Here is a 21,249-nt window from a genome sequence, read left to right as displayed (position 1 = left end):
RCTGCATGTGAAAACAATATTGGTCTCTGTTCAGACATTCTTCCATAAAATTGCTTTGATTAAGTTACAGAATGATTAAACATTTTTCTCGCTTTAATTTTTTAGCAGTTACCTGCAGAGAAACGTGCATCCTCYGACCTTAGTATTGCCAGCTCTGAAGAGGATAAACTTTCACAGAATGCCTCTGTCCTGGAATCTCTCTCTGAGAAGACAGAAAGTAACATCATTGAGGACAAAACAACTGGAGATGAATCTGAAGACATTAAACGTAGGAAAACAGCTGATAACATACATGATACTGCCATTAGCRATGTGAAAGTGCAGAATGGTTCTGTGCCAACTGGTGAAGATGAGCAAGGCAAAATGGTGCCAGCAGAAAAGAACACAGAAAGCCTGGAAAAAGCACATGAGGATACAGAACCCCAGAAAGGAGGGAAAGAACTTGATGTGGAAATAAAGAATGAACCTCACCCAAAAATAGAGAGAGAAAATTCCATGGCTAATGAACAGACAGAAGATGATAAACTCAAAGTAGTACCTACAACTGAAAATAGCATGGAAACTGAAGAAGACATTTCTAAGGAAACTGGTGAAAAAGAAGAGAAGGAGAAGAAAACAGATCTCTTGGATGGTGAGGAAGAAAAGGTCCCTGCAGAAAGTAGAGATGCAGAGCAAAAGGAAGATAAAGGTGAAGCTCAGAAAGAGGCAGTAATAGACACCACTACAGAAACTCTGCCTAATGCTRCAGTTAAAGTGTCCAATGAAGAAAAGGAACTAATAAAGCATGGAATTGAAAACATTAAGGAGATAGATGCTGTTGCTGAAACACCCATCAGTGATGGGGATAAAATACCTGAGCTGGAGGATAAGCCAGTGGAAAGTCAGGCTAAGCAGGTCCCTGTGATAATCAGCTCTGAAGAAACTCTATCAGAAAGCCAAGATAAAGTGATCGAAGTAGACAAGAAACTGGCARAAAGTGAAAATGAGGGTATCAGTAATATAAAGAGCACAGAGGAGACAAAGATCAAAGACTCTGGAAAAGAGGTTGAGRACCAGAAGGCATTACAGAACAAACCTGAGGATATTCCTGATAAASTGGTGGATAAAGTGACTGCAATGGACCAAAATTCAGGAGAGCCCGGACCTGAGAATATTCAGGAAAACAACATCCAGGTGGACAAAGAACATCTGGAAGTTACTTCTGATGAAATAATGAAGAATAAGCTTCAAGATGCTGTCAGTGAACAAGCTGATGACTCTGATGTCACTCCAGTCCCCAGTATTAGTATTAGCACAGAAGAAAATGAGAAGGTCAAAACAGATAATCAAGGCAATACTGAGACTTTACAGCAGGAATCAGAGAATTTGAAGGAAAATGATGCTGATTCAGGCACCGGTTCTACAGCTGATAACAGCAGCATTGATTTGAACTTGTCCATTTCTAGTTTCCTTAGTAAAAACAAAGAGACAGGATCAATATCTTTACAGGTAAGTGTAAGCATATATTTTTAAGATAAAATCTTATGTGAATGTAACCCTAAAATTATCTGCCAAATTTTACCTTTGCTACAAAGAAAGGTATGGAGGGAGAAACCAGTATGGCACACAGATACAAAGCTTTGTCGAAACCAAAGTATTCTAAATTACACARTATAATAATGTCTGGATTTTGTGCAGTTATGCTGATTAGTTTCTTATTTTATTGCRTAATCGTATTTTTAAAATGTTAACTAGCCTATAACAGGAAGTGTAACAATATTAAATGTGAAGATTTGTGAACAGTTGTAGTTCAGAGTTGGTAGTGGGAAAAATCTCTTGGAGCATCTAATCTTATACTGAATTCCTGTACTTAMGTCTTCTGTCTCTCTGTTTAGATTTGGGAGATCCAAGGCAGACATTCTGCTGGATATGTTTATTCCAATCACTGTTGTCCTGTGGTTGTACTCTATCCATGCAGTTTTGCCACTTATGAATMAGCTTACTCAGAAAAAGCAAATTTCAGACTATGAACTTCATTTGTAATCTTTATATTAACATGAATATAGCCATATTAAGGTAGTAACTGTGTAAGATGGGCTTGAATAGAGGAAAAACAAACATAAAAAGACAGCCAAACAAACAAAAAAACCCAATAACTTGGCATGGCTGTGCTAAACACAAGGGTGTTTGCAGTTGTTCTGACACAAAGGAGGTAGTACAGTTTCAGCTGAGGTCCCTCTTCTCCTGTAATGAAAACAACAGCAGCTCTGACAACTTCTCAAGTTGTCAGCAAGATCATCATATGATTTTTGGCTAATATATATATATATATATATAGTTAAACTCGCTTGTTTATGTCCAAAGCAGAAGTAAATATGTGAGTAAATTGTTACCCTCTTTCAGATCTGCTTTTCAGAATTAAATACTTGTTGGTGCCTGGGGAAAAACAAACAGAAAATGCAGCTTTCTTCAGCTCTTGAAAGTAAAACTGCATCAGTTCTGTTCAGAGTTTAATTCTTTTTCTGCTGGTACTTTGGTTAATCAGTCATTGCAGTGTTGCTTTCCTTMCTAGAAAGTTTCAGTTTATTGGAATTTTTCAAATTCTCACTTGATTAGTGAGGCACCTGATAAGTGAGAAGGAGTCCTGATTACTATATAGTAGACATTCCTAGAAATATTTGATGTAATATAATATTAAGAAAAAGGGGAAAAAATAGCTTAAATACATAACTTATCAATGCCTAATTTAGGAAACTAGAAGACAGAAAAAAACATTAAAGAAAACTCGGAAGTTTGTCGTTGATGGAGTAGAAGTGAGTGTAACCACATCAAAAATAGTTACTGAAAATGACTCAAAAAGTGAAGAAATGCGATTTCTACGGTAAGTATTTCTAAAAGTAAAWTTTTTTAAGAGATTAGCAGCTGGTATTTTTTTCTTTGAATGAAAGAAGGGGGCTAATCGTATTATTTCAGTTATATTTGGGAATGAATTTACATTATTTTTTCAATAGAAGTAAATATAAAGTGTTTCCTATTAAGACAAACAGTTCAAAACTAGTTTTCCTGGGCCAAAGTTGTCAATGCTCCTTTTTGTCTTTTGTAATTTTCCACTTCTTTTGTTTTCCTATCAGTATTAACTAGCTTTTTTCCTTGTTAGACGTCAAGAGCTCAGRGAGCTGAGACTTCTTCAGAAAGAGGAGCAGAGAGCCCAACAGCAGCTCAGCAATAAACTTTTGCAGCAGCGAGAGCAGATGTACAGACGTTTTGAACAGGAAATGACAGTGAGTTCCTGCATTTTGGTGCTCTTAAAACACGACATCTTGATGGAATAGGCAGAATAGTGCTAACAGCAGTCAGGTGTTTCCTGCCATGATGGTTGTAGTTTAACCTTCATTCTTAAATAAAAAGCAATATKTTCCATTGTGGGGTGCCCAGCTTGTGTTGGAGCTTGCCTGCCAGAACAGTCCATCATGGCCATTCCCTGCTGTGCTGCAGCACTTCACTGRAAAGGACTTTGCCTTCTAAAAAGAGGTGGTAAATTATTTTGACAGAGTAAAAAGCGACAGTATGATCAAGAGATCGAGAACCTGGAAAAGCAGCAGAAGCAGACGATCGAGCGCCTGGAGCAGGAGCACACAAATCGCTTACGGGATGAAGCAAAGCGCATCAAGGCAGAACAGGAGAAGGAGTTGTCCAAATTCCAGAATGTGCTGAAAAACAAAAAAAAAGAGGTAAGAGATGATGATAATGTAGAAAATAAGGAGTATGGACATAGCAAACAGTTGAGATTAGGTCTCCCAGAAGCCTTGTCAACACTGTGCTGTACTGACATTTGGAAGTGTCACTATCAGCCAGAATTGGTTCTTTTGTTTAACTGCCTAAAGTGAAATACAAACAGCTGACAGGAAGCTTGAGGTATTGATTTAATCTAGGAAATATCACCAAGTTAGAAGGTTTTTTTTTTTTCACAGGGTATTTAATATTTTCTCTCAAATAGTAAATCAAAGAAAAGTACTTTCAAAAAGATTATGGAAAATATTTGAGATTTCTACTTTAAACAAAATATAGATATTTTGTAAATACTTATCAAACTAGAATTTCAAAGACAATAATACAGTCTTGATTTCTACTGCGAACCACTTTAATTTCAGACACATTTATTTTTTGTTAATTTGCTAGATTTTTTAATTGAATGTGTGCTGTAGTTGTTAGAATTTCTTTATATGAAGTGACAGCAGTAATACAAATTTGGTTTGTTAGCTCAAAAAGGAAACCCAGTAGTGAGAAGTCTGGATAACCTAAAATCTTTTTACAGTTAGTTTCATAAATATCATACAGTAAAGGCAAAATGAATGATCCTGACACCTCGTGCAATTTATTTGCATTGGATTAAGGAAAGGCAATGTCTTTCCATATGGATTTTGCATCTTAAAAGCTGTTTTATTTCATTTTTGGTTCAACTGTGTAGTACCCATTTGTATATAAATGGCTCTAGTGTTTGCTCTAATAGTTACTAGACTCAGAGATGTCTTTAGAAAGCTAGTACTATCCATGCTTTTGCATAGAATGTTCCTGTAGCACAAAAGTGCATTAAAAATAAAGTTGTATTCTGATTGAACCGTATGCTCATATGTAAATAACAATTTTTCTTCTTTTGCGGTATCTCTTGCATTTTGAGTCTCTCTCTGTTCATTGGTGATTGGGTCCTACATGGGAAATGGGAAGAATTTTGCGTATTGCTCTGAGCTAAAAGCAGTTCTTTCATGGACACAGGAATAGCATGTGGTGATTTGGACTCTGTTTTCTGATGATGCTTCCACTATTAAACAAACAGGCGTTTGTCTCTGGGTGCATAGTTTTGTGTTTAAAGCTTAAAAAGGCAATGTACAGTTTAAAGGAAAATGCAGCTGCTGCTCTAAAACTATCCATGCTATATTGGAGGGTACAATGCTATATTTTTGTAATTCCTAAATAAAACTCATCAGCMAATTAACAGATTAATAGTCAGTTGATTTAGCCAGGTTATATTTAGAATCTTTCTGCTAATCTAGTCTAATTCACCGTGGACTGAAGCACGTTCCATCCCAGCATACGTGTCAYGAAGTTTCTTGAAAACATTCTTATTTATTGGTGGGTTTTGCTTTAAATTCTTCAGAACCAAACACTTGCAATCAAATAAATTTTTGTTTGCTTGTATGTTTATTTTAAAGACATAAGCTGTGTAGATGTAATTTATGGTCGGAGATGCTAATAATGGCATCTTGTGAATTCAGGTTAGAGACAGTGTCAGAAATAGGAAATAGCAGGTTTTCMGTGGAAGTTATTTTAAGCTTCCAACCATTTTTCACAGCTTTATGTGAAGTAACATGCTCTAGTCCTTTAGCCATAGTGATTCAAGAAAATGCCACTTTTGCAGGTGGTGGTTTTCTTAACTATTGGCTCTGCTGGCAGCTGCATGGAAACACAAGCAGGCACTGCCATTTCTGAGAGCAYTGGGCAGCATTTGCATGCAAAAAGCGCTGGCACATCCCTCCTCTCTGCACTGCTGGCATGCATAAAGCACCTATTGTTCCTTTTCTTTTCATTAAGCTCTTTTCACTAAACTAACATCCCTGCCACTGAAGTAATGCATGCTTCCCAGTACCTCTAGTGCTTGACCTGCATGTCCCCTATGCTCACAGTAATGCTTGCTGTGGAGACAAAGTGTTCTTTTTGCCACCTTCTGCATGCTTATATACACTGTAGGTTTTATGTGAAGTGGAGAAAGCACCAAAAGAGCTGAGAAAAGAGCTCATGAAACGCAAGAAAGAGGAGCTTGCACAAAGCCAGCATGCTCAGGTAACAACGGCAGCTTCAAGCTACTAAAATACAAGAGGCAGCARTATTCACACAGCTTGATGATTTCACTTCTTGTTGTTGTTGAGTGAATATGAAACTTAACTCAAACTAACCCTACAAACTGCTCTCTTTCTTCAAGTACTCCCATGTCACATCTTAGACTTAACTGGGTAAAATATAGGAGCAGCGGTTCCCAGGTTTGTACTGTCAAGTGTAGTATTTTGTGTGCTCTACTGAAAAGGAATGGTGTTTTTCTACAGCAAGTTTATTTACAGTGCTTTTACAAGTGGTAAGTACTCCACAGGTCCTTCAAAATTTAAAGGTTATAGTCARGAGGAAGTTTTGAACTACACAAGTGCAGAGGAGGAAAATGTATATAATATGAGGGCATGAGACATCTTGTTTATAGGAGCAGAACAGATCAGGTAAAACGTTACTTAAATGTTAAAGTGTAGGTGTATGGAAACTTTACAAAACATCATCTGTGATTTCATGCCTTTGAACTTGCTGCTTTYCGAAGACCTATCTAGAAAGAGGACTAATATTTTAGAAAAATACTGGCTTTGTGATGGCCACAGYTTGTACAGAACGAGTTTGAACCACAGCAGAGCAGGTTTGGATTGAGTAATTTAAAGATTAAATGTTTATGTGAGTGACCTAGTAGAAAATAATAGCAACTTTATTTGATTATGTGTTTAATTTAAGAGGGGATTTCCCAGGCTATCAGGTGATTGAGTTGCAGCACTTTCCCCATACCAAAGATACCTKTCTAAACTTTTTAAGCAAACAAAAATCTAATTTTTCATAGTGTTTGTATTGACATGGTTAATTTCCTTTGCTGGYTTCAGTTTGTTGAGGAGGGGTGAAAGGAAGTTTTAAATGTGAAATATCCTTACTTGGAAATATAAGTACTAGATAAGATGAAGATATTTAGTTTTAGAATGTCGAGAACTTCCATCAGCATCCACTTGTGTGATTAACCTTGACAATTTAAATGTTTATTACTAATGTACAGCAGATTTCATTTCTTCCTTTCTTTAAGAATAGAAATACATTTCACTATATTATGACACAGAATTACATTRTGTCCCACAGGGTGTTGCTCAGGTTATGATTCAGTCTTTTCAGTTGTCTTCATGTACACTTTTCAACGCACAAATGCAGGATGTAAGTCTTAAAATGCAACACAACAAAGTTTATTTTCCTAATTTTCTGGATGTGTGTTTTCTCCTTCTGCTCATATGTGCTGATCAGTGTCACTGCTGTCTCCAAACTGGCTAGCATCAATTTGGGTAATTGTGCACTACCCATAGTCAAAAGATCCAAMTGACAGTAGTTACTCAGTCTGAGCAAGACACTGAGGGTTCACATGCAACATGATAYTTGTTCAGCACATGTGAGAAACATTGTGTGACCTGTATGCTGTGTGTGCAGTGAAACCATGTATTTTAAAGATACTTGAGTTTATTTTAAGGTATTTATTGGGCATTACCAAGTGGGACTTTGAAAAAGGTTGACTGTCTTGCACTGTCTGCCTTTTAACCACCCAACACGTTTTTTGGTGAAGTTGGTGACCTTTGTTTTACGTGGTACTTGAGTAGAGGTGGGAGGTGGAAAGGCCAGAATGTTTCCTGAGGTTGCCTGGTTTATCTTACAGCAATAGCAGGTATAAAACTTTGTAAGAGTTACTCTGTAGAGAGAGCAGCAATGATATTTAAATGGTTAAATGTGTAAAGCTCAAGCATAATTACTTTTTGACCATGACTAGAACAGCTTTCCCCCACTCCCTCCAAATCAAAATCTCTCAGCAAATTAAACACTGGATTAATTATGGGCCTGCACCCTCAAAATAATAAAYTTGTAGTAGTCTTCTTATCCTTCTCATCTGTAAAGGGAAACAACAGTATTTTTTGTCAGTCCATAAATTTGATTAGATGTGTCTGACTTAATTTACAGACATCACCTTCCAGTTCTTTCTGTACGCTCAGATCTGTCACTGTCAGCTTATTTCACCTCTGGTTTTGTGTTACCTGTCTCGGTGTAATTCTGCTCACCACTGAGAGACATGAAAGCCTCATCTATTAATAACTTTCTGTGAAGATGAAAACCAGGATTCTTCTGGTCACAATAGAAAGTACTTTTARTGAGCATTTAATTCCATTTTATATGTAGAATAGCAGGTGCTTMAGCAGCCAACCTTGACTCTGACAAAACTCTGCCATTGTCCTTTGTTTTGACCTTGATACCGTGATAGGAGCATCTGATTTAATTTCTTGTTCTCAAGGAGGGTGTGTGAATGTTTGTGTGTTTGTGTGTGTGTGTGCACGCTTGCATGCTCATTTATAATATTTAATAATTGCAAAGAAGAAAGGCAGCAGTAGGTCTTGGGGCATGGGAGGGGGACTTGTGCCACTGCCTGCTTTTCATGATGGGATGCCACAGTGATGCACCTGGATAATGGGGAGATGCAGGTGATAAATCAATCCCTTTGTGAGGAGCCAGCTCAGCTCGGGTGTGACCGGGTTATGGCCCTGCAGAACCGTGGGGTGTCTGCACTGTGGTCCTGCAGAACTCCCAGCCTCAACAGCCCTGCCCTAAGGACAAGATAAACCACACAGATCTCAAGCCCTACTGTGTAAATAAATAGGCTTTAAATAACCACCCAAAGCAGAGTAACCATACATACTTTCATTTTCTTACATAAATGAATAATTAACCCTTGACAGAATGAGATCAACTTTAGATTGAGTGTTGTCTTTGCTACCTCTGAACCTGCAACTTGTTCTGAGGCAAGAGAAGGAATGAGTTGCAGATTGCTGGCTAGTTTGTTGCCTTTGGTGTCATTTCTGAAGTTACTATGTAAATGCTAATATGCTCTTACCGTCTCTGCACAAAACAAAAGATGGATAATTCGACAGCCAAGGCATGCTAGCTCAAACTTTTATAGATGTATTTGTTTTCATATCTAGCTAATGCTGAGAGAACTGGGAGTTTCATTAACATCTAATGTGATTAGAAGAGCCCAGTTTAATTTACTTCTATTGGTTTTTACCAGGAGCAGGAGTTTGTGCAGAAACAGCAACAAGAACTGGATGCATCYCTGAAGAAAATAATTCAGCAGCAGAAGACAGAACTGGCCACGATTGAACGAGATTGCCTCAACAACAAACAGCAGCTCATGAGAGGTATCCAGCACCAGGCTCTCTTTGAAACAGGCACTGGTGGTTTCTGTCTTCACTTCATGGCATCAAAAACCTTAATGATTAATCTATAACTGKAACAAAAACATTTGCTGTGGAACAGCATTGTTTTTAAAATGCGTTTGTAGGCTACTTCTGAACATCCACCAGGAGGTTGGGAAGTATGGGATGGGACTGCAATTCCTGAGCTAACATTCCTCTCTTCCAGCTCGTGAAGCTGCATTCTGGGAGCTGGAGGAGCGGCACCTGCAGGAGAAACACCAGCTCCTCAAGCAGCAGCTCAAGGATCAGTACTTCATGCAGAGACACCAGCTGCTTAAGAGGCATGAAAAGGTTAGTGTTGACTTTGACACTTTCTCTTAAGGATTTTAAGATCTGTTTTTTTTTTTATCAAGTAGTCTTAGGATMTCCTCTGGTACTGTTTGTTTGCACAGGCAAGACCCACATGAGTATTTTGAAGCTGTTAYGTGTTCTTCTGAAATTAAAAATCTTAATCATCTTATTTGAATACCTCAGTAGTATACAGAAGCATAAAAAACTCTATTTTCCCTTTTGATTGTTTAAAAATAAAAACCAGTGAACCACAACATCAATCTTTTACTATAAAAAATACCGAATTCTGCTTATCCACCAAAACCAATTTTGATWTGTGTTTAAACAAATCTGCTCAGAAGTAAATCATCCTGGAATTAAATGAGCAGAATGAACTGGATTAGCTTCTGGGCAAGTAGCTGACAACTGTCTCTTCATAGCTAAATCCTTATTTTCCACAAGGCATTTTGGTTTTTACACAAAAGCAAATAGTTCAGTTTTTGAAAATGTAAACCAGTAGGGAGTTGTTAGGGGATCTCCTTGGTGATAAAAGCATGAGCAGCCTCCACTGAAGGCTCGTTCTGCTGACTCTGGTTTATCCCATGTGGGCTGTTGCTTTCCCCAGCTTTTGCAGCAAACTGCCCCTCCACAGCTGCAGCCCRGGAGTTCAGTTACACAAAAGGGAATTTCTCCCTTTGAATAACAGGCTTTGTAAAAGGCAGTGCAGGAGTTGAGTAACCAGTAAAATGTATGTGGATTTACATTTATTAGARAAGTTTCTTGGGGCTGGGCATGATCCAGAGATCTCTGGAAGAATCCTCTCCTTCCCACTGTTATTCCTGGAGCTGGGAGTGGTTTCTGTTAAGAGGCACTAACTCTCACGAGGCTCTCATTGATGAAAACAGATGGACATTGTATAATATCATGGTCACTGTGTAACATTTTCACGTGGTTCACATTTCAGGAAACAGAACAAATGCAGAGGTATAATCAACGCCTTATAGAGGAGTTAAAGAATAAGCAAACTCAGGAAAGAGCCAGGCTGCCTAAAATCCAGCGAAGTGAAGCAAAGACTCGGATGGCCATGTTTAAGAAAAGTTTAAGAATCAATTCATTAGCCTCTCCAGACCAAGATCGTGAAAAAATTAAGCAGGTAATGAATAAATGCATACTTAGATTGAATAGTGCAAATGCTAAATGTGATGTAAATATGAGGATGGAATARAGTGCACTATCACTAGTCCTCAGATGGTACCAAACTGGGTTGATGCACTGGATGGGGTCAGAGGAAATTATCCTTCTCTGCTGCCCTGGTGAGACTCTTCTGAAGTTGTTGGGTCCAGTCCTGGGCTTCCCAATCCAAGACAGACATGGATTTATTGGAGCGAGTCCTGCAAAGGGCCTTGAAGGTGACTGAGGACTCAAGTGCCTTGTTACATGAGGAGCCACTGGGGATACCTGTGATGCCACAGCCTGGAGGAGAATAGGCTCAGGACGGTGTTACTCACGTGTGTAAGCACCCAACAGAGAGACCCAGTGGTGCCCGGTGAGGGGCAGCAGCCACAGCTGAAATACAGAAAATCCAACTGCAACATGAGAAAACATTTTTTAGTGTGAAGATGGTCAAGCACTGGACCAGGTTGCCCAGAGAGCTTGTAGAGATGCTCAGAACCCAACAGGACACAGCCCTGTGCAGCCTCCTCCTGGTGACCCTGCTTTGTGTAGTGAGGTTGATCTTTGCAAGTSCCTTCCAACCTCCATCGTTCTGTTATTGTGTGAAATATTTTTAAGGATGCTCGATTTTTCRGAGCTTTTGAACTAAAACTCTAGGTTTTCACTCATTCTTTAAAAGGGAATGCTGTGCAAAGRTTGAGAGGTTTGCTTTCTAATGTTGCACCGAAGTCCCAAATCATGGTTTCATATGGTGAGCACTGGAAGGATGAAAAACGTGGAAAATGTGGTCTCCTGTAGCTGTATAACACCAGCCYTTACCGATGCTTGCAGCAGCACTGCTGTGTCACTTAGCTTTGGAGGGAGGTAATTTCAGGAATCTGGAAGTGAAATGTGCTGCATTTTAAGGAAAAATCAGAGTGCAGAGAGAGAAATTGAATTAAAACTGTAGGGCATTCTCCCTTTGTAAGAATTAAAAAAAAATAGAGAAAATTGTTGCTTAAATCTTCTGGAACCATTCTTCTCAGTATGTGTTCATTCTGTTAGATGCARTTCTTTGACTCATGCAAACTGTTTTGTTCAGAGGCACAATGTAAATAATCTTCCAATTTTTAATTTTAGTTTGCTGTTCAAGAAGAAAAGAGGCAGAAGAATGAGAGGCTGGCTCAGCATCAAAAACACGAAAACCAAATGCGGGACCTTCAGCTGCAGTGTGAAGCAAATATCAGGGAACTGCATCAGCTACAGGTTAAAAATACATGATATTAAATGACTATTCAGTAGGAATCTGGTTAATAACGGATGCAGGCAAAGCAGAAACACCTTTTCCTTAATTTTTACTGTGTAGAGTTTTTTCAAGTTCATTTTCAAAGGCCTGCAACACACTGCATAGCCAGATTCATATGCTTCCATCAATTAATGAGGAGTCATTTTAAATGCAAGAAGAGCATGAACTAGAAGCAGATGATCTCTTCTGGAATATCTGTCAAGTTCCCAGGGCTATTTTCTGTAGGCAGCATTTCCTTTTAAACCTGATTTTGCTGGAATGTCATTAATCAGAACAGAGGTAGGCATCACCAGGCATTACCCACGAGAAGTTTGCAGCAATACAGGAATGAGGTTTTTACATAGTGCTGCCACTTGCACGTGAGTTTCTGGAAGGTACTTAGGAGGAATTCTCTTCTTGTGATAAGGAGCCCTGATTTGTCTCTTTTGGTATGCATTTTGTAAATGTTTCTGCTGGATACCAGAGGCCAGATCTCCTTTTCTGTTAAATCAGCTTTTCCCAGTTTCAGGGACACAAGGCAGTTTTAAAGCATTAAATGGTCACCTGCTGATAACCATTGCTTAGAGAAATCATGCCTTGACCAATGAAGCTCGTTCTACTCTGTTCACTTTCTTACATGCTGCAGAAAGTCTCTGGCTGTGCTGCTAATATGCCCCAGTAAATCCCCAAGTACCGTGGGAGCCTTGTGAGAATTCCAGCTCAAGTAAAATTGAGCAGATTAGGGCTGCTCTGAGCTTTGCAAAGACGACTGGCCCCCTTGCTGCACTCAGGTCTAACCAAGGGCTTATTGTTGTTGCTGTGGTTCTGTACTCTGCATCAGACCCWTTTGGGACTGGAACCCTAGAAACACAACCATTGCCAACTGCTCTTAAAAAAGTACAGAGATTTGAAACCAAATAATAATTCTTTTTCTTGCCATGCTTCAAAAGTTAYCTCAAAGTGAGGCAGATGCCTGGGTACCTTACTGAGAGGAATGTGGAGYTGAGGTGTGGTTTGATTATCGTTTTCCTTTTCATAGGATGATTCTGAGGCTGCTTCTRCAAGCACATTTGTGTCTTCTCTAAGCCCCATTTGTTCATCTCAGCTCTTGGCACCAAGAGTTGAAATATTTCCAAAAAAYAGCCTCCTTTTTAATGTAATTGATTTTAATAAATTATATAGACTGTCTTTAAAAAGCAAAGCAAAAATGCTGTGTGACCTTGAAAAGCATTATTAGGCAGTGAAACACAGTTTTGAGTAACACTCTCAGCAGCTGCCTTAATGATACGCAGCAGTGTATTTGGATTTACGAGTGTTTCTTATCTCAATTGGCTCCAATGGAAAGATCAGCTTTTGAAAAAACCAGCCTCGTAACATACTTTTATCTTGTAATTATTCACGTCACTATTTACACGGAATAAGCTAATTAGAAAGAATTAGGACAACATATGTCACTGTACAAATGTTGAGTTGCTTAATCTGAATTAGTTTTACATAAGGATTATCTTGTTTTAAGAATGAAAAATGCCATCTACTGGTTGAGCATGAGACTCAGAAGCTAAAAGAGCTGGATGAAGAGCACAGCCAAGAACTGAAGGAATGGAGAGAGAAATTGAGACCAAGAAAAAAGGTAAATGGGAGCAGTTCATGAATTAGGAAATTACCAAGGGTTTGATCTCGCAAATACAGACAGTACAAAAGTGTTGCAGAGGAGAGTCAAGCTGCTGTACAAAGCTGTTGCAGTTCACTGCATAACAAAAGATGATAAAAAAATGCAAAAACTGAGCAAAGGACAAGTGCACCAAAACAGGCTGTGTGTTACCAGCCTCTTGCAGCACATATGTGCAGGTTTGCATGGAAAATGTAGCTGGAGGTAAATCTGGGTTGGGAATTTATTTCAGAAGCCAGTAGGTTACTACAAAACTTGGGTGCTGAATAGCAGGTAGAMGGTGGTGAAGACTGGTCTTGGGGGATTTTATTTTAAAATGGAAAGTACTAGATTTTCACACARTTCAGAGATATATCAGACAGAATGTCTCCACAATAATGAGTTTCTTGTACTTTGCCTTGTTAATCCTGTGACAATCTGATTTTGGTTTTAGATGCTGGAAGAAGAATTTGCCAGAAAACTGCAGGAACAGGAAGTTTTCTTTAAAATGACTGGAGAATCCGAATGCCTTAATCCTTCAACACAAAGCCGGATTTCCAAATTCTACCCAATCCCCAGCCTTCACTCCACTGGGTCGTAACTCTGGGAACTGCTGTAGGTTTTTTCATGTTTGGAATTCTCCCTCCTTACGGTCTAACCTGACTCACCCATGGCGTACGAACATCGGGGACCCCGCCCGTCTTGTTTTCAGTGGAGACAATCAGTGTCAGGAGCGGTTTCTTCACTCCCCTGAACAGAAGAAACGAACAGAGTGTTGGTGTACAGTGGTATTGTTACGTCCTTCAGGTGTTTCAAGACTAAATGGGCTTTTTATCCCAGTCTCTAAAAGTACATTACCAAYGGTTTTGCATTTAAGCCTGAAAATTAATTATGCTCTTTCTCATCACAAAGAAAATGGTTTCTCATCTGAACATTTAAACCGTGTAATATTAATTCTGCTACTGTGTTTTTAAGCATCAGATTTCTCYACGAGAGAATTCCACAATTGAAACTGCCATGAGAGGTTTAAAATTTCATAATGTTGAGTGGTGTCTTCATGGCAAGGACTGAAACTAATTACTAAGAACATGCCAGTAATCAAAAAAACAAACCCTTATGTTTAAACTCAATTGGCAAAAGCCTTTSCAACTTCTTTCAAAAGAAACCTCTGGCATAAATTAAACTGAGCTGATCTCCATGACATGTTTTGTCCATTAGTTCCATAATGAAATGGGGTGCTAGTTTAATTAATACAGTGCCTGAAACACTTAGATATGCTGATCCTGGCAACAGGATACTGTTTTGTCATTTAAAAACACAGAACTCCTTAGCATTGTTGTTACTGTACAAAACAAGATTTCTTGCTGCTACTGCCATTTTTGTTGTAAATCCTCACCCTAAAATATTTTGCACTAAAATATGTAAAGGTGAAAGAAATGCTAACTTTAAAATGCACAGTTTATTATTTTCCTTAGCTATTACATACAGGTGTTTAGTTCTACAAATTGAAAAACTGTAGAATGTATTTCTTAGAAAGCGGTGTGCAAAATGCACATGGTTTCTCTAACTGTCCCTGGAATGGGTAGAGCCATTGTTCTGTTCTTACCAAAGCCTGTTCATTTAAACTCCATCACATAAGTGGAGSTGGATGGTCATATTTATAAATAACCATGGCTAAAGTCTGATTTCACTAGACATGTTAGATTCCTTCTTTTTTTTAAATTTTAGTCATTTTATTTTATGGAAAGATTTAAGTTAAATATATAGACAAACTCCTTTATGAAGCTGGGTGTTTTGCTTTTGTGCTGCCACCTACTAACATAGGCAGGTTTTGTTTTTCGAGTTCATAGATGTACCATAAGTTATTTGCCTGATTGATCTGCAGTGGAAAAATCTCAACTGTCTCCTGTAGGGTAGGGAAATACAGCTGTATTAGGTCACTTTTGCTGCACTCCTTTTGGCGGTTAGAGGTTGAGTCATATCAAGACAGTGTTTAAGCTGTACTTGGCTATGCTGAGCTTCATTTGTAAAATAGTATGTGCTTTCTGTTGTTTGAGGCCTGACTTTCTCTGATCTCTTTGGGCATCAACTGCACCCATTTTGTTTTGCTTGCATTGACCATGCGACTGGTGCCCATTCCATGGCATTCATTTCATGGGAACAGTGTTGCTGCATGGCAATGAACTCAGAAATTAACATAGGACTTTAATCAGCTGTGGTTGAAACCTTGGATGCTGAAATCCTTGGATGTTGAACCGATACCTTCTCAACGAAGACACTTAATTTACAGCACAGTAAATAATTGGAAAATGCATGTTTTAATTTAAATTTTGTAACTTTTTGATAGCTTAATTACTTTAATAGCTAGCCTTAATTTCTGGCATTTTATTATTATAAATGTGTATTGTGTACTGTTGTAAATTCACACACCATATCTTTAGAATGTTCTGTGTTGCTAAATGCAAAGTTCTTTGAATTGTTTGTTCAGTAGGGAGAAAAAAGTCTTTGAAGACCTTTTGCTTTTTAAGCTCCACCTTCATAAATTGACTGTTACAAAGATAACATTAAATAATCTTCATCTCTATTTAAGAGAATTTGTTTGCAATTTCACATGAAGTAGGCTCAGTGCATTACTTGGGGAGTAAGCAGGGCAGGCAGATTTCCTCTTCTGGATTATCTSTACCTTCATCCCCATTAAATCCTCACAGGGAAATGTTGATAATCTTCTCCTTACGTTTTTGGTTGTTTCAGTGATAACCTGCTAACATATATTGGCATTCTGTTTACCTCTGTCTGAATCTCTTACATCTTTTATTTGAAGATCCTTTTCACACAGGCCCTGCAATCTGATCTCATTGTAAATTGCACAAATAACTGTAACTGAGCTCTGGGATGAAGGGCGGGATCRGATGTAGTGATGGAACCCTTGCTCAGGTCTCCAGGTGGGGAGCCCTGCGAAGCAGTTGCAGCCTTGTGAACTGGGCTGAGAATTGATATCAAGAGTGAAAATACGTTTTCTGAGTGGTAACAAGAAGTAGCTTGGGTACTACTTACACATGTAGAGCGATAAAATTGGATTTAAGTGTTGCAGAACCGAGAGAGGTGTTACAATTACTGKATCAGTGTCAGAAAATTCAATTCAAATTAATTTAGTCTCACATAGGCCTGAAAGAGATCTCCTGAGATTCAAAATCCAATCTCTAAACTATGTCATGTTACCTCCCTCTAATGAATGTTAGCAGCTCCATCTCCAGGGTGGTAAAGTGTGTTTTCTGCAGCCAAAACAATGTACTTTCTTACTGTTTGGCATCTCTCATTGTCCCCACATGCTCTTCCAAAGCTGGCCACAAATCAGTATTTGCTCACCTTTGTGTTTTATTACATTGTAAATACTGTCCACAGGAAAACAAGCAAAGGCAATAAATTCCTCGATTGCAGTGCCGTGTGTGGGTTGTCCTCTTGTGTTTACAACTGATCCTCRCAGAAAACCTGCCTGAGGGCCCCAGCCTCTTGACAGGTCAGACCTCACGATGTGTGTGCTTCCCGAGTTCTGAACGTGCATTCTGGCACTGCTAAGGCATCCAGGGTGATCTGGGGCTAAAGCTCTTTRGGTGCTCCTGTTAACCCTGTTTTTAGGACATTCTGCAGCTCCCCTGAGGCGGGGAGGTTACCAACCCAGGGGAAAATGGGCTGTGGCAGCCCTTGGCCTCCTGAAATTCCAGGGGAACTTTGCTGTTTAATTGACGGGGAAGAAACACTCCAGGATTTGATTCTCTCTGATTCCCATAAAACAATTTTTTCTTCTCCAAGCACTCTGCTTTCTCTGKTGTATACACCTGAACTATGTACGGCATGTAAAGATGCAATATTGAAGTTGTYCTTACTATTCATTATATAGGTCCTGATTTATAAACACCTTCTGAAGGAAAACTTTTRTTTTAATTGCCACCTGAATTCAAATTCCCTGGTGGCAGGGCTACACTGTTCTGACCAGCAGCATTCACTCAAAATGTTTTTCCTCACATCACATTAAATACTGATGTTTGAAGTCTGAGCTGCATATTTTTTTCCAGGTAATTTTTTAAGCTAATAGTCTWCTAAAATTGCATTCATGGGTATTCAATATCTAATCAATCACACAGTTAAAGAAATCATTCTTTTGTCCCAGAGGACTTTATGGTAATTGCATTCTATTGAATTATTTTTCTTAAAAATCAGACATGTAGCACCTTAACTAAGAGTTAAGCAAAGCAGCAGTGAAATCGCTTTTGTCACACCSTGTCTTTTTGGACAGCAGTATCACATAGGATGTTTAGGTTGATTCTCCAACTGAAACAGGATCTGCCTTGCAAGTATTTCAAGGTTGCTTTTGTATAGGAAAGATTTGAATAAGGTATTTTAGATTCAGGCACTTTAAGTCCACTTATAGGCAACCTGAATTTCAGAGCTGCTGTGCAGCTGCAGCTATAAGGACTTCAGAAACACATCCTTGCTGTAAACTGAAATGTGCAAATAATCTCAGTGCTAATTCCTTCCACTGATCTACTGTTTCTTGGTTCATGTGCTGCAGGGAAGAGGGGCAAGTTTGAGGACAGTGACTCGTGGTGGGAGGAAAGGGCAGGGAGGAGTGTTTAGGACCATCACTGTGTAAATAAGTTCTCTGCTTTCTGTTAGCATTTTACACTTGGGTCATTTTAGGTCAAAATCTCTACTGGATCGGTGAAACTTCCTTGCATTGATGTGTCCGTGCAAATTTTCCGTTCCCCGGCTGCTTCTGCCATCTTCACAGCAGTTGGAGTAAGGTCAGAGAGAATTAACTTTTCCTGTTCACAGGCAAGCCAAGGCCACAATCCTCCATCATTTCTCAGTCTTGTGAGAGAGGAGAACAGTGAAAGGGAAGAAGACAATGGAAATTGCAGTGTTTAACCATGTTTCTTTTACAGAACTTTACTTGTTCTGCATCCCCTTTCTCCAGCTCAGTCCTCATACTTTGTTTCTGTAACTCCTTTGCACATCTGGCATTGGGGCAGTCGKTGGTGCCAGAGGAAAACCCCTTAAGCACAAACATGCTCAAGCCCAGCTCATGAGTAAGGGTTCATGTACTTCCCCTGTACTGAAAGCAGAAGGCAGTGGGTGAGCCCAGTTTCTCTGATTTAACAGAATCTTCCACAATTACAGTTAGGTGGTAAGGCCTCTTTGGTAATGAGAATCAGTCCTGAAATGGTTGAAAGAACAGAAACTAGAAAGGGACATTGAGAGGCATCTAATGTTGAACTGTCACCCTGTTTTCTGTCAGGAAGCAGAGCAGGAGCATCCTGTGGCAAAACACGTGCCTGAGGCCCTGCCGTCCTCGTGTTCTCCCAGCAGTTTGTTGAATGTTTTGTGTTAACTGCAAACTAAGTTATTTTTGCCTTACAGAAAGCAACCAAAAATCATGAGATGGATGAATAATTGGCTAAGGGTCTCTGTACAGCTTGTGGAAGTGAACTTGCAGTAGCAGCCATACAACAGTTTTTTTTGTCTTGTTTTTCAAAGTAATTTGATTTCATGGCTTTCTGTAGAATATTGTAATAATTCTGCTGTAAATACAATAAAATCACAGTTTGCTGAGATCGCCTCAATTTGTTGATGGCAAACTTGCACGAAATACAAGTGATTCATTCGTACAAGTGTTTGAGTGAAGGGGATGATTTGGAACATTCAAAATAACTGAGTATAAAAAGTATTTAATTGTATTTACCATTGTACCTCAGACCCATCTCCCCCTCCTCCAGTGCCTCACCCTCCCCCACAACAACCTGCAAACACACAACGGGTCTCCTGACTRTTAAGGATGGGGTTTAAAACACACTTTAATTGGGCTGTTTACATTRAAGATTATTTTTCACCAGTGTTTRAAAAAACAGAAAAAAAATACAAAAATATTTTTAAACAAATTAGGTTTAAAAGTGCTTTGGTTCGGTCCCTCTGTGTGTCCTGTCTTGCTGTACTGCTATAAACAGGCTTCACTTTGGGCTGGCAGAGCTTGTGGAGAGGGAATCCCATGGTGATGCAAGCTTAGTCCCATAGTTTCTTATGGGCCTTGTGAGCTGCATGTGATCTCTGATGAACCATGCATTTGATGGGGATGGGATTGTTTCTTTTTTTCTTTTTGCTGCATAGTTGGCTAGTTGTTAAAAAGCCCACGTTTTTACAGATCTGGGAGTAGTACAAGAAGGCTGGACTAGGTGACGCAGGAAGCCCTTGTCAGCTCAAGGACATCAGCCTGGGAGCTCAGGGGATGAAGCCAAACATCAGTAACGGGAGCAAACAGCCACACTAGGGCCATGCTAGACACACACAAGAGACATTCAGATCTGAACTATCAACTCTAAGGGGTCAGCTGTGTGGYGAGAATGTTTTAGCATTAAGGCAGYGAAGACTTWKGTTAATTCTCTACAGGCTGCTGGGAATGCTGCCCTCTGCAGAACWGAGCTACCTTTTTCCTTAAACACCAACACTTCTTCGTTTTCTTCTGCCAACATACACTTGTTCACCTGGGGACAAGAAAGTCAAAAGGAGCGTTAGTTGAAACGTTCACACAAAAAGACAAAAGATCCAAAACAAAGACAAAACTGGGGCTGTGTTTTCACTCTGTTCCTAGGGATGGGTGGTGCCACTCCCTGGTACCACAGGCAAACCCTGCTCTGCTGGGGATGGCAGATGTTCCTACCTTTCTCTCCTTTTTCTCCTTTTGGTCCCCTGTGCCCATGTCGTCCTGGTGGGCCCATCGGSCCAGGGTCACCTGAAGGAATGAGAAGACCAAATTTGCCCTTGAGCACAAGTGACCCACAAACTGGGACAGCCCAGGGGAAAGGAGACCAARTTAGGTCATCACAGGGCTGAAAAGGGAAAGGATGGGAAGCCTTACCTTTGGGTCCAGGATAGCCCCTCTCCCCCTTTTCACCRGGTGGCCCCTGGATGGCACCATGTGCTGGAGAGGTAAATGAGAGAGTGAATGAGTGGGACAAACCRCTGCCCACTCAAAAGAAGCTGTGAGTCACACTGAAAGGACATTTCTCTTGGGTTGATAGGATTAGAGCACCAGCAAAATTTTTAAAAATGGATTTGGTCCCAACTAAGTCCCAAGGACAGGCTGTAATGTCATTTCACCAGCACCACCCTGCCACTCTCTGGATGTCCTGGCTGCTACCAGGGTTGGAGCTGGCCCATGCCCAGGGTGGRGAATCTGAGAGCAGAGTGAGCAGCTGGCTCATGTTTCTGCATGTGTGTCACCCCAGTCATGTTAAAATGGGCCACAAAGGTTGTAAGCACAGAGGCCTCCAGCATCTGGGATGAGTTTCCTACAAATAGTGAGAAAAACTGATGTCCTTCCTAATGATAACACTGCACTTTTCCAGCATGGAAGGAAGGAGATGGAAAGACCATCTGCCCTCAACTCTGTATCTTTGCAGCATGCAAAGGTGAAAAGACAGGTCTGTGAGAGGCTGGGGAGATCTCATACGCATGAGCCAGAAATGCCAAGTCAAAATGTCACTTACTTCTAAAGAAGTCCATGAGGTCTGCAGTGACATTGCCATAGGCTGCAAAGATCTTGCTGATGCCAGGGGGACCAGGAGGGCCTGGAGGACCTGCAGGTCCCTGTGCAGTGTAAGACATCAGGTCTTGGAGAATACCTCGGCCTGCGGAATTAAAGATGTCATTTGAAAGGAGCTCTGGGAGAACTRTGGCTGGCAGATCATGTAAGGGAGAGCTGTAGGCAGCAGGAAGGGGAGGGAAGCGAAGAGCATGACCAGGCACAGGGAGTTTGAAGCTGCAGACTGGGATAGGGAGGG

General features: G+C 39.9%; 2 protein-coding genes across 4 annotated transcripts in view; one reads left to right on the top strand and one right to left on the bottom strand.

The window, feature by feature from the left end:
• Positions 1-19,024, top strand: part of SLK (STE20 like kinase) — a 49,813-nt gene extending 30,789 nt beyond the window's left edge. Inside the window, exons 9-19 of one of the 3 annotated variants that reach the window (XM_057379442.1) lie at positions 109-1,488; positions 2,730-2,860; positions 3,137-3,260; positions 3,531-3,710; positions 5,725-5,817; positions 8,873-9,002; positions 9,226-9,350; positions 10,294-10,482; positions 11,622-11,747; positions 13,283-13,396; positions 13,869-19,024. In XM_057379442.1, coding sequence (XP_057235425.1) covers positions 109-1,488; positions 2,730-2,860; positions 3,137-3,260; positions 3,531-3,710; positions 5,725-5,817; positions 8,873-9,002; positions 9,226-9,350; positions 10,294-10,482; positions 11,622-11,747; positions 13,283-13,396; positions 13,869-14,015 — 2,739 coding nt within the window. In that variant the 3' untranslated portion in view covers positions 14,016-19,024. Of the gene's footprint in view, positions 1-105; positions 1,489-2,729; positions 2,861-3,136; positions 3,261-3,530; positions 3,711-5,724; positions 5,818-8,872; positions 9,003-9,225; positions 9,351-10,293; positions 10,483-11,621; positions 11,748-13,282; positions 13,397-13,868 lie in introns of all 3 variants that reach the window. The other 2 variants (XM_057379434.1, XM_057379451.1) reach the window with 2 other exon arrangements.
• Positions 19,025-19,197: 173 nt separating this feature from the next.
• Positions 19,198-21,249, bottom strand: part of COL17A1 (collagen type XVII alpha 1 chain) — a 37,924-nt gene continuing 35,872 nt past the window's right edge. Inside the window, 5 exon segments of the mRNA XM_057379421.1 lie at positions 19,198-19,950; positions 20,127-20,156; positions 20,158-20,198; positions 20,325-20,387; positions 20,956-21,096. Coding sequence (XP_057235404.1) covers positions 19,765-19,950; positions 20,127-20,156; positions 20,158-20,198; positions 20,325-20,387; positions 20,956-21,096 — 461 coding nt within the window. The 3' untranslated portion in view covers positions 19,198-19,764.

Source organism: Malurus melanocephalus, unplaced genomic scaffold (genome assembly GCF_030028575.1).
Source record: "Malurus melanocephalus ecotype Western Australia unplaced genomic scaffold, MMel_1.1 scaffold_12, whole genome shotgun sequence".
In the NCBI taxonomy this organism is placed as follows: Eukaryota; Metazoa; Chordata; class Aves; order Passeriformes; family Maluridae; genus Malurus; species Malurus melanocephalus.
This window is presented reverse-complemented; position numbering and strand designations above follow the sequence as displayed.